Source organism: Anas acuta, chromosome 10 (assembly GCF_963932015.1).
Source record: "Anas acuta chromosome 10, bAnaAcu1.1, whole genome shotgun sequence".
In the NCBI taxonomy this organism is placed as follows: Eukaryota; Metazoa; Chordata; class Aves; order Anseriformes; family Anatidae; genus Anas; species Anas acuta.
The window spans coordinates 12,044,571-12,057,587 of record NC_088988.1 but is presented as its reverse complement, the minus strand read 5'-3'; the positions used below and the strand labels follow the sequence as shown (position 1 = coordinate 12,057,587).

Below are 13,017 nucleotides of genomic sequence, written 5' to 3'. Positions count from 1 at the left end.
ATCACTGCTCTTACCTATTGGGTTAACTGCTGCTGCTCAGAAATCGTTTCCTCGGAAGAAGCAGAGCAGAAGTTGCCAGCGGTCCCTTGGAGATCAGCCGCAGCTTCCCACGCGTGCTGCTGCAGCAGGCTGCGCCTCGCGGGGCAGGAGCTGCCAAGAAACACAGCACAGTCAGCACAGCAGAGGAGTCGGGAGCAGTTCCTGCAGTCTTTGTCCAAACACACCTCTCAGGCTCCTTTCCGTTCAGCCCAGCCACGCACACAGCTATTGCTGGAGCTGGGGGAAGAGCTGGCAGCACAAAACCTTGGGATTTCTTGGGATTTGGGGTCACTCAGGGCTGGGTGCAGACCAAGGATGGCCTCTGCTAGAGCGCACAGCTCCTCAGGGCACCATCGCAGGTCACTAGTTAAAGCCATCACCAAACATCTTCCACGCTCCATTTGGCAGCAGAAGCCTGAGCCCCAGTGCCTAAGAGCTCGTGGCTTACCCGTCGGGCTCGTGGACTGACAGCACTCACTGCAACCCCAGGGACGTGGCATCGATTCACACCGCTGCTACAGCACAAGAACAGGGCAGAGGGATGGCAACAGCCCCTGGTGGCTGCACGTCCCTGCTCCATCAGCACCAGCACACGCTGCAGGACTACGGCTGCCGACACCTTCAGCTTTCTGGCTCACCAAAGGCAGCCCCAGCTCTAGGCTAACACAAAATCGCATTTCCTTCGGAGCACTGCCTCTGTCTGAAGGATCTCTTCGGGTTCGTGAGCACACAAGCTCCTTACCCAGCTGAGGAAGCGCTTTGGGGTTTATCCACTTCTGCTGCCAGACCCTGAAACATTTGTGAGTGAGCAGCCAGTCCAGCACATTTTACATTTCCTCTGCCCTGCAAATACCCAAATTTACCTAAATTGCCTAAACACAGCCCCAGCAGAGCAGCTTAGACACCTGGGACACAAAGGAGCTGCTGTAAGGTAGCTCCGTGCACTGCCTACGCCGCAGTAACGATGCTTGGTTATCTGCACACTCACCTGTGACTGACAGCAGCACACCACGATTTCATTTTGCAGCTTGCCACCCCACATTCAGCACACTGTAGAGGAACACCCACGACGAGAAGAGCCCAGTGCGCTGTAAGCAGCTGCTCCGTTTGTGCAGGCAGGCCTGCAGCATCCTTCCAGGAGGGGCTTTATACAGTCCGGAGATCACTGCCAGCTCACGCAGTTGTTATGCCCAAAGAAAGCAGCCGGCGAGCACGCATGTTAATCCATTATTATTTATTAGCTGTACAGCAGTATATTCTCCTTCCCAGCTTTCAAACCCCATTACATATTTTATAACAGTATTTTTTTTCCCATGTTGGCTTCCTAAAATAATGAAAAATATCACACAGTACAGCTAAGTACAAAAATGCATCAACCTAGAGTCTGATAGCTAAACTGATAGCTCTCTTAAAAGCGATACATAGAAGAAAAATTTGTTTGAAATCAGCAAGACTGAGGCTCTATAAAAAGCTTACATATTTTAACATGTGACAGTTTCATATACAGGCATCATTTGTATTTCACATTATTCCTTTTTTTGTCTTTATTAGAGATCCAAAATTGTGTAATTACTGACCTATTAAAATTTCCTGGCCCAGGTTTTGAGGGCTGCAGTGACCCACTTATAAATCACCACTTCTGCCTTAACATAGGATTCATAAACACAAAATACAACTACAAGATAGAGCAAAGAAAATGTAGTCGTGAAGTTATAACTCAAAAAGAAGGTTAATTATACATGTTTCAAATGCCAGTTTTGTGCATTTCAAAACCAGATTTCATGTGTGGGTTTCTGTTGTTCTGCAAGCAATAGTCTGGGTACATCTCTACGTGATTGGTTATCAACAGTTTTTCCAACATTTACACTCTATCGATCTTCTTGTCACTTAGTTCAAAAGGAATTAAAATACTGGGGTTTATTTAAACTGCATTTTTGCATACCTCTTAATTAATGGAAAAAGATTTAAATGTAAAAAAAAGTTATTTACAAGCTTGACCATTACAGAAATGCTTTGCAGAAAGCAAAGCATATTAAGGACAGAAACCAGTTGGAGCATGCCAAAACTACCGTGTGCAGCCGACTTGGAGAACCGGAGCTAGTCAGTGGGGAAAAGCAAAAAACATTTTAAAAGTCTAGAACCCTCCCAAGTCTGCATTTACAGTTAAAAACACTACTGAGAGAAGGAGGCTCAAGGACTCTGGGAACTGGAAGGGCAAGTCCGGAGTGGTTTACCACATACTCTAGTCAAGGCTTCCACTTTTGTATAATAAAAATTGTTGCATGTAAAGCTGGCCCAAGGACCGTGTTTACGATGCAGTTCAGAGCAAAACTAATCAAGCACCTCACAGGAAACCCTCAAGGACTCCAAAATATTTCCTAATGTTCCATGATCCTGTAATGCTAACATAAAACAGCAAGTTCTAGTTAAATCACATTCTAACATCATTTTGAAGTTTTATTTCCCAGTATGTTTGGTAAAATGGTCTAAAATGATGCATTTCCCAAAGCCAAGAAAAAAGGTAAAAGGAAAAATAGATTTGAGCCGCTTAAACACAGCCCAGGCCAGTTCAGTCATCCAGCGTGGTCTTCCTCCATCACCGGTCCATCATGCTGAGAATCATCTCAGGAGTGAGGTCTCCGTTTGGAGCTTCCACTACAGCAGGCTGAGCTTCCTCCTCTTCCTCTACTGTTTCTGCATCGGGTTCTTTCTTTACTTCAACTATAATATTTTCAATTTCACCAGTGTTCTGGTCTTCAACCTGAATGATTGCTGCAGCTAGAAGGGCAGAAAGCAAAGGGTGAGGGAGAAGAATTACACCTTTTTTTTTTTGTTGTTGTTCCAGAGCTGGTCTCATCAGATGATTTTTTTAGTAGGCATTTAGACTGTTGCATGGAAAGAGAAGGCGGGGCCCACAATGAAGGCATTCCCACATCAGTGCAGTGATTCACTCTGCTTCACTCATCTAATCATCAGCCTTCTGTTTCCTTGCCTCTGTATAAATACTTGCTACCAGCACAAGTATCATAAGGTACACTGGAACTTTACGACATTATACAAAGGGGATTTTGCAGAGTAATCCATAAACAAGGCTACACCAATGTCTGGATGTGTATCAAATCAGCCTCTCTTCATTCATGGTGCAAGGAAAAGCTTCAAATTTAGGTGAGTCTGGTGACACTAGTGACATAGTCAGCACAAAATGCTTCCGCAGGTGGTTATTCTGGGAAGGCCACAAGGACACATCCGTAGCACTGAGCAGACAGCCAAGCCACTGGGGAGCCATCACCCCCTGCAGGAACAGATTTGCCTTTCCTGCTTTGTTCCTAGTTGGTTGTTTTGTGGGTTTTCTTTTTTTTTTTTTTGGTACAATTTCAGACTTTGCAGAGTTATTGATTTTTCTTCTTAAGGAGAAAACTCTACAGTTGAAACTGTCTGCACTTATGTTATGCTCAGAAGTGTGTTCACTTGTGGTTGAAGTGTGTTAATTTGTGGCAATGTCTGCAAAAGCCTGCAAAGGTCAGAATAACACAGTGATTGTGCTAACAATTACTTTAACAGTAACTGTATATTAATACACACGCCAACTAGGGAAAAAAAAAAGAGCAGTTTGCTCATCTGTGAGTTTAAATAATACTTAAAAAAAAAAAAGTCCTCTCCTTTTTGCATAGGCTGAAGCAATTACGCATCCCCATGACAAGGAAAACACTCTTAACTCTTTTCAAACCAATGGTGTGGTCTTTGCAAAGTAGAGGCAAGTACAGTTATTTATTAATATATTTTTTTTTTTAATTAGCTCACTTGAGGGGATCAGTTCTCTTGTAAGAGTTACCAAATCCAAGGAACAAAGCAGTTCAAGCAGAGTAACACAAGCTTCAAGCAGTGACTTACGCTGGGATTGTTTTGTTTGAGTGGCAGCTTTGCCTGGTGGTCTTCCTCTTCTTTTCTTACTGGGAGGTGGTGCAGGAGCCTCTTGCTCGACTTCTGGTTCAGCCTCAATTTCTACTGCTGTCTCCTCCTCATCTTCATTATCATCCAAATCTGGTTCAGCATTTTCCTCTAAAAAAGCATTGTACCAGTTAAATCTCCAGTTTAAACAAGAACGAAACATCTACCTACAGAAAACCATCAAATCCTCATCCAAAAGGAGTCAAGTCAGGGGAAGAAGGCAAACAAGGCCTTTGTTGAGACGCTGGTGGCACAGACTGCCAGTTACCTTCACACTAGAGGCGACAAATGGCCATTTAGAAAGGCAAAATGAAATATGATTAGTTAGACTATGCAATACAAGCCCATGAAGGAGCTCAGAGAGACACTGGCCAGATGGGGAACCCAAACACGACACTGCTGGGCTACTCCCAGGCCCATCAGAGGGGCCATCAGCCCACTGCAGCACCACCTGCACAAGAGCAGGCAGGAGCCCAAACCAAGGACTCTCAGGAGCAAACACCTCGTCCAAGCCACTCCCAGGAGAGCCATCAGCCCCGCTGTCTGAAGTGCTTCATCACAAGGGTCTGCTTCACCATAGCTTTGCTCACCATTCTTAGAAATGTTGAAGTTGCAGAAACTCATGAAACTGCAGATCAAGAGATAAGAACAACACTGCACTATGCAATTCTCAGCAGAGAATGTAGTTGGAACCTCTTCCATACTGCTACTCAGCTCACACTGGTGAATTATTTTTCTATCAGATGACTCCTGAAGAAGTCAGTCAAGACTTGGCAACTCATGTGAGGATGGAGGAGTTGTCTCAGCCACAGTCATACAACACTCACCAGTTCATCTAACAAGCATGATTCTTGACCACCTTCTCCCAAAACAGTTTTGAAACTCAGGCAATACAAACTAAATAAAATTAGGGTTTTCAGCCTCAGTGATTCTATGATTCTACATTTACTGGAGGCCTACAAATCAGATGTGATTCTGGAGTATCTAATTTGTAACATGTTTTGATTTGGTTTCCATCAAGATTTTACTCTTTCTAGCTTCAAGATGTTTCCATGTTTTAAATGAACAATTAGTTACATGTGCTTTATCCAACTAACACTTTTTCAAGAATCTGTACAAATACAAGCTTCAGAAATTGGAGTTTCTGCTGTCAAGGTTTGCACAACGAGCAGTTTGACCATACCCATCTTATTTCCTGTAAAACCTGTTTGCCACGTAAGATTTTCAGATGCACATTCACCAGAACGTATCCCTGTTGCCCCAACCTACACCCCTTGTTAATTGCAGAAAGCACTTCAGATGAAAGACTAATTAGCAACACTGCCTTTGCAGAATCATCTTTGAGCTGGCTGGTCTTTAGACTCCATCTGGATTTTCTTGCTGAAGACATGACCGTTTTCCCTCCATCAGGGGGAAAGGCTAGGAGTTTTTCCTTCACAGAGAATACCACAGTGAAGGCAGTTTGTCTGCTGCAACAGCTCCTGTTCTGGAGAAGCTTACAAACAGCAGCCACCCTATTATGAATTACACCCAACCCATCTTCTGGCATGTTGGCCAGCACATCCAAGAGCCCCTCAGCGACCATTTTCTCAATACCAGTGTATCTGCAACGACATCTGTTAAGTGAAAGACACCACCAGCTTCCTGACCCTTTAACTGGCTCAGCAGGCCTTTTGTAGGAGTCCATCAATTGCCAGCACTCTTTCTACCACTCTCTTGTACGCTCCCTTCCCTTCCCCACAGAAGAAGCCAAGCTAATCCAACACTGGGGTTGTTTGGACATGCCGCATGCTATCCTGTAACAGCGAAGTGGGAGCACGTGGCATTTCGTAACAGAGAAACACTGAATTTCTTCTGGGACATTAAAAACACTACCAGAGAATGTAACACACACAAAAGCAGGAAGGGCAGGAACTGAGTTTTTTCAACTGTACAGTCTTAGGAAGAGCAAGGATGGCAGAATCCATACGATCCATTACAGGCAGTTATTTCTGTACCTGGCTGTATACTATTATTGTTGGTTACCAACTAGATAAAAGCCTTTCAAGTACCAAAACAAACCTGCAAAGCGGACAAATTAACAGCTAACAAAGACTGAATCACAGGCCTCTAACTCTCAGAATGTACTGAGTTGTTTCTTACCACTGTCAGAGGAATCTTCTTTCTTGGAGCGCATCTTCCTCTTTCGGCCACGTTTGCCCTTCTTTGTTTCTCCCCCATTCTCTCCTTCCCCACCATCTAGGCCAGAACAATTATCAGCATGTCTGGCCATCGTGTTCTACTCCATGGAAAAGAGGGAAAAGAACAAAAAAACACAACATACATTAAAATAGGATCAAATGTTCTGGTCCTGTATTTACAAACATATTTCTGACAATTTCTGATTAACTAAGAAACCCAGGCAAGCTGGAGAATTGGGCCCACGTGAACCTAATGAGGTTCAACAAGTCCAAGTGCAAGGTGCTGCACCTGGTTCACAGCAATGAGACATGAGGACAGAGCGAGAGAACTCATTGAGAGCAGCCCTGCAGAGAAGGACCTGGGGGTTCTGGTGGACAAAAAGCTCGACACGAGCCGGCAGTGTGCCAACTGCATCTGGGCTGCATCACCAGAGGAGCATCCAGCAGGTCAAGGGAGGTGACTGTGCCCCTTTGCTCTGCCCTTGTGAGGTCCCACTTGGAGTCCTGTGTCCAGTCCAGGGCCCCAGCACAAGAAGAAGATGGGTCTATTAGAGCAGGTCCAGAGGAGGCCCACAAAGATGACTTTTATTTGTAAAGTTGAATTTTCACTTTGTTCACAATGTCAGTGTTAGTACACAACAGTACTAATTCTGAGTTATACCAGGTCTTGTCTAAGAAGTGTTCTGTTTAAAAGGGTAGTGTTGTGGCCTGTATCTCAGTGACCCTTCCCTGTGGGTAAATATGTCATTGTTCCCCTGTTCTCCCCCCACCAAGCCTCACCAAAAATATCTGTAATTCAAACCAGTATGTTCCCTTACCCTGCGAGTGAACGTTTTACCACACTTGGAACAGACAAAGGCAGCAGGGACAAAGTTGGGATCATGGTATCGTTTGAAGTGCATATCAAGGAGCTGTTTCTGACGGAAGGTTTTATCACAATGGCTACAGGCGTAAGGCTTTTCTCCAGTATGGGTCCGTTTATGCATGACCATGTGCCGCTCCTGACAGGAACAATCAAGACAGCAAGAGTAACTTAAGGAACTCATACAAGAACAAATGAGATGATTTTCAGCCACAAAGAAGCCAAACTTTAGTTTAAGTGCATTGTCAGAAAAAGATGGTTCTGCAGGAATGTGAGAACATCTCAGCGGATGGTATATTCGGTCCTAGCTACTGCCGTCCTATACAGACTTATTTCTTCATCAACAGATACACCAAGGTTGTGACTTATCTGCCTTAGAAGGAACTTCTCTCTGGGGGGAAAGCACTACACCAAGCAGCACAAACTTTCCCAAACTTTTCCTTCACACCCTTCAAAAGAAGGGGAGAGCTTATTTGATCTTGACAGTCTAACTTAACAGCTAAGATTTCTACCTCCTGTTGTTATCTCCTGCTCCAGTGCTCAGAAGGGGTGCCAGTCCCACCAGCTTACCTGTCTGCATGCGTAATCACACTGGTCACACTTGAAGCGCTTCTCGTTCTTGTGAGACTTTTGATGCTGTATGAGGGCATAGCGTTCATGAAACACAGCATCACAATAGCGACACTTCTTGCCCTGTTCAATGTAGGAATGCTGCTTTCGCAAATGAACACCTAGGAGCAAAGAAACAGAGGCTTTAACCACGATGGCTTTCCAAACATGGAAGAGACAAGTTTGCGGTCCCTTAGCATTATTCCCTCCACATATTCCTGAATCAAGTCAGGCGACTGAACAGTTAATTTAGGATTCTACCAAAAAAGAAAGATATGTAAGTAAAAGCAACTAGAACAATTTCTAGACAGAAAGGTCTTGCAGAAAACCTCCAAGTTTTCCCACAGTTAAATTCTGATTTACTCATTAGTAGTCATCAATGTTCACACAGTGCAATTCCATTCGATGTTATGCCACGTAAGGTTTGTTTGTTTTTTTTTTTAACTTAAGTTATTATACACAAAAAGCTCTGCAGGCATCTTAGATGATTTTTCAAACCATCTACACTAATCTCAAAACACAACAGACAGCAGGGACATCAGCAACCAGGTCTGATGCTGACAGCATCTGTCCACAAGGATTCCCTTGGAGGACGGTGCAATGTGAGTTTTTGCTAGTGAAATTTATGTAACACATGAAGATTATCAAAGTAAAACATAACAGTCCACAAGAGACTTAAAACTACTCTGAATTGCCTGAATACAGCCAGAAGCCAGGTAATACGTTGGGAAACAGTATTTTCTACAAGACTGGAAGCCAAAGTGACAGGGATAGAAGGCAATGAGGATACCAGCAGATAATCCTCAAGAGAGGTTTTAGCAACTCCTTTAAACTACTCAAACTAAGAGCATACCACAGCTGCACAAGGTAACCTGTTGTAGACTAAACCATTATTAGGAGAAAGATTCTTCATAGTTAACATCAGTTTTTCTCTGTTGTAAACCAGTTCTCATTTGCTCTGGGAGACACCTGACATCATTTGGCTGCCATCCACTCAAACTGCCTCTCATTGTAGCACTTCAAATTCTTCTTTATTGGAAAGGAGCCTGCCTTTCCATTACATGGTTGATATTTTGCTTATTTTGCTTACAGACTGAAAGTTCTGCCAAATCGTGGCTTCTTCTTTCTCAGCTGCTCTGGGCATGATATTATTTTTCACCTTCTTGTACATCAGAGAGCTTGCCTGCTGGAATCACTGCTCACTAGATCAACACTGCTACTGCAAGGACTCAGGGCTTTTGTGGCAACTCTGTCTCCTATTCTGTCTGTGGCACACAGCTCCACTTCCTGGAAAATGAAAGTATTTATTCAAATTCAAGCCTTTTAGCTCAGTCAGATGTATATGGATGAAATGTAATGGCCTCCGACATGGAGGAGGTCAAGCCAATTGACTTTTTGGTTTCTCAAACCTAATCCACACGTAGTTGTAATATTAGTCCAAATTCAATAAATGCCTCACATCTATAGTCCTGAAAATAGTAACTTGCCTTGTACACTTGGAAAGCATCCTACGCTTTCAAGTAATGAAAAGAAACAGAACGTTCTCAGTCTGCAGCAGTTATGATAAGCTAAGTGTGTATTACAAGCCACACATTTAAGCCTGTGCTTCATTTTGGAGTTATCAGAGCTATTAGGTTAAAAATCAGACAGCAGTTGGCTTACTTGAACTCTAATTTTGGGAAAGTCTTTTGTAGTTATTTTCACCAAATGACCGCTTCTCAGAGATACATACCCAAGTCACTCTTTCTCGCTATAACAGTATCACAGTGAGGACAGTGAAATTTGGCCACGTTCTCTGTGTGCTTCTGCAAAATGTGCATCTTCATGGTACCACTTTGAGTGAAGCGAGCATGGCAGATGTAACATTCATATGGCTTCTCTCCTTCAGTAGCAGAAAGAAAAAAATAGCACAAGTACTTTTATTAAAAAAATCTAACCAAGAAGCCCCAAACCTCTCAAACTCTCAACAGACAGCTAGAAGATAGAAATAGTAACTAAAGAAAGATCTCAGTGTCTCTTTGGAAGTTTTAGTTCTTTTATGCATCTATCTACAAAGAAACTTAAGTCCGCTCTTTAAGCAAATCAGTTAAATTCATACCCTGAGGAAATACCTGGAAGACCTACATGCTGACTGCTAGAAAAAAAAAGTAGCATCAGATTTTATTTTTTTTTTTGGGGGGGGGGGTGTAAGGTTTCTGAATACTTATGTACATGCAAGGTCAGTTCTTCCCCCTTCAGGTTTAGGGATATCATCAACCTGGCATTCCAGTAACATTCTGTGCTAAAAAATGCTATTTCTATCAAAGGAAAACAAAATCAGGGTCTTTATGAACTACAGACATGAGATGCATTTATATCTACACAGTTATGAAACTGAAAATGGCTCTAACCTTTAACTGGAACACTAATAATAGAAGAAATGTCTTCTTTTCCTACTAGAAGGGGACGTATTTTAACACCTTACATTGAAACTGGATCCTCCAAGCTCACTTTTCAGTGTAGTAATTACTGACATTTTATGAATTTTATTTAAAGTGCTTATAAACTATGGCACATACTCTTCAGCTACAGAAAGTATTTCTTTTTTTCAATTAAGAGTGTCACCATGCATTACACAGTCTCAGCAATCCGACACTGAAACAAACAAAAAAACATGTCAACAATACCAGAGTGGGTTCTCATGTGCCTCTTCAGTTTGTAAGTATCCCTGCTGGCATAGCTGCACAAGCTGCACTGGAACGGACGCTCCCCAGTGTGAGAACGAATGTGGCGTTTCAATTTGCTAACCTGAAAGCCAAGAATAAGACTGAAGTTAGCATAGATGAGCAGGTCAGACTTCCAAAAGTACAAGTCAAGAAAAAGATTTTCATTTTACCTTGTCACTAAAATATAAGCAAGCATGTTTCAATACCACTCTCATGCAGCACATAACCACTCCCTCTCTCCCATTCTACTTCATCTGCCAACCTCATTCACAAACAAGCCTTGTCCTTCCCACATGCAGCACAGCTTAATTTAGAGTTTTGTGCTCCTTACTGGTATCAACTATGTCGTTGTTTGAGGACATACTAAAATTTGAAACTACCCTGGAGAGAAACAATAAAATGTTCTGGGAAACCAAAGCACCTAAGGAGAATATTGGATGGTGGGGGAAGAGCGTAATGTCCCCCCACACCATACATTTTTCTCCAGAGGGTGCCTTCTTGAGTGTTCTCCATTTACTCTGAGATAGAAGATAAATTCTTGCTAAGAAGAGCTAAAGTCTAGACCTACAATCAACAGGGTGACTTCATTCTTTTGCTCTCCTGCTTTTATCTAGAAGGCGTGAACCCAGGTTAAAAAAAATCAGCATAAGGAATTTTCTGCTCAAGTAGGAGCATGCTGCATAATCAACAACCATTGTCCACAAAATGCAGCACAAGCTCACATTAAGACCAATTTGGTCGTTCTTTCTTAACACATACTATGAAAAATCATTGCAAATGCAGTTTACTCAGCACTCGAAACCACAGGGCCCAAAATTACAGCACTGCAGTCACAGCTCAGGGAGATAAACACAATCCCTTGCTCAACATCTCCCACTGTACCCTTCTTCCACTGCACACGTTCCGTCTTTTAAGTCATGTTGCTTATATCTTGCTCCAATTTCTTATCCCCATCATGCTGTACAATTCCTATTACAACACAAAAGTTGTTCTGCAGCATCAGTAACAGCACTGCATTGGGGAAAGCATTCAAACAAGCTTTGCTTACTTGAGCAAATTCAACAACCAGCAGATAGCAGCAAAGGTGATTTTCAGTAATATTGAGGCAAAATTAATTTTGGCTACAGTCACCTTAACAGCATAAACAGATAATGTGTAGAATACATGTTTCTAAAACTGTCTGCAGAGTACATCCTACTCAGGAGATGGCTGCCTCCTTCAACATGGAGCACACTACAGTTCCTTTCATCACCTTTAAGACCAATTAAAAAAAAGCAAAACTAGTAACAACTATTGTCACCAACAAAGGAAATGAAAGTCATCTAGGATCTCATTGTGCTCTCAAACCAGTTTCTCATTAACTGAGGAAAACCCACCATTTGTTTCCAAGAACAGACCTGATTTATAATTTTTTTGCTTAGATTTTTTTTTTAATGGCCAAGGAGGAAATGCCTAAGAGCAGAGCTTGTAACAGATGGTGAACAAGCCTTGAACTATACAAGCATATTCAGAACTGTAACAATTAACTAACATACCTCCACACTAGCATAATCGCACATTGAACATTTGAAGGGTTTCTCATGGGTGTGTTTGTAGCGGCGATGCCGAACCAACTCTCCACTGGTCACAAAGGCCATGTCGCAGTCTGGGCACTTGTGAGGGCGAGTACCTGAGCAGTTGCAGCAAGACAGGAAGATGATGACATTCAGATTTAGCAACAAAAGAAGATACAGGACACTCAAAATACCTCTTGGTTATTCACAAATCTCAAAGCACCCAGCTAGACATAACACGGGTATTGATATGAAGAGAAAACAAGAGATTACCTTTTTTTTTGGCAGAAACATCACAAGACACATTAAGTTTCATCACAGTTTAATTACTTGTTGTTTTATACTAGAAACTTAAGTAAGGATTAACAGAAATGTGCTACAGATCCTACCACTAAATTGGTCCTGTTTTATAAACACCTCGCGTTTGTTTTCAACTCCCTTATGTTTATCTCCAGCCTCTTTCCTTATCTTACTTCTCTGCAAGAAGCAACAGCCACGTGAAGCTTAGAACACAACTACTAATAACCAAGACAACTGGAACATTTCCTGCAGCTTTTGGTAATTTCAGGTCAAGCCCAGAACTGTTTCTCTGCACCTGACCTGGCCAGGCAGAGAATAACAACATGTATATGAGAAATGGACAGCAGCCTTGCATAGTTTATTCTTTAGCTTGTTCCGTAACAGGTAACGAGTGATTCAAGATAGATCACCTTGCCTTTGCTCTAAAGACAAAGCAGATGCTCCAAAAACAACTTATACAAAAGCAAGAGTACCTGTGTGAGTGTTGAGGTGGTTCCTCAGTAACGTGACTGTCCGGAAAGCCCTGCCACAGAGATGGCACTTATGTGGTCTTTCATCAGTGTGGCTTTTCATATGGCGGTCCAAGTTGGAACGACGTGGACAAGTGTAACTGCACAGTTCACACTGGAATGTCTTCTTTACACCTAGCCATGAAGGAAATAATCTTTACTCTCAACAGTACTGTGGTCTTCTGCATAACAATAGGGAACAGCAGTGAAAAGGAAAGATTCCTGTAGGTTTAGCTGCTATGAGGAACAATCTTGTACCATTAAATCCAACAGCATATCCTTAGGAACACAGGCAATGACTAGCTTGGCTTG

The 13,017-nt window shown here is 42.6% G+C and overlaps 1 protein-coding gene across 5 annotated transcripts in view; it reads right to left on the bottom strand.

Moving 5' to 3' along the window:
* Positions 1 to 1,258: 1,258 nt before the first annotated feature.
* The window catches only part of CTCF (CCCTC-binding factor), a 34,783-nt gene continuing 23,024 nt past the window's right edge, over positions 1,259 to 13,017 (bottom strand). For all 5 annotated transcript variants that reach the window (XM_068693693.1, XM_068693692.1, XM_068693694.1 and 2 more), the window contains 9 exons: positions 12,670 to 12,840; positions 11,879 to 12,012; positions 10,305 to 10,425; positions 9,371 to 9,520; positions 7,600 to 7,760; positions 6,986 to 7,168; positions 6,130 to 6,265; positions 3,931 to 4,098; positions 1,259 to 2,817 (listed from right to left, as the gene is read on the bottom strand). In XM_068693693.1, the coding sequence (XP_068549794.1) occupies positions 2,636 to 2,817; positions 3,931 to 4,098; positions 6,130 to 6,265; positions 6,986 to 7,168; positions 7,600 to 7,760; positions 9,371 to 9,520; positions 10,305 to 10,425; positions 11,879 to 12,012; positions 12,670 to 12,840 (1,406 nt within the window). In that variant the 3' untranslated portion in view covers positions 1,259 to 2,635. The remainder of the gene's footprint in view (positions 2,818 to 3,930; positions 4,099 to 6,129; positions 6,266 to 6,985; positions 7,169 to 7,599; positions 7,761 to 9,370; positions 9,521 to 10,304; positions 10,426 to 11,878; positions 12,013 to 12,669; positions 12,841 to 13,017) is intronic.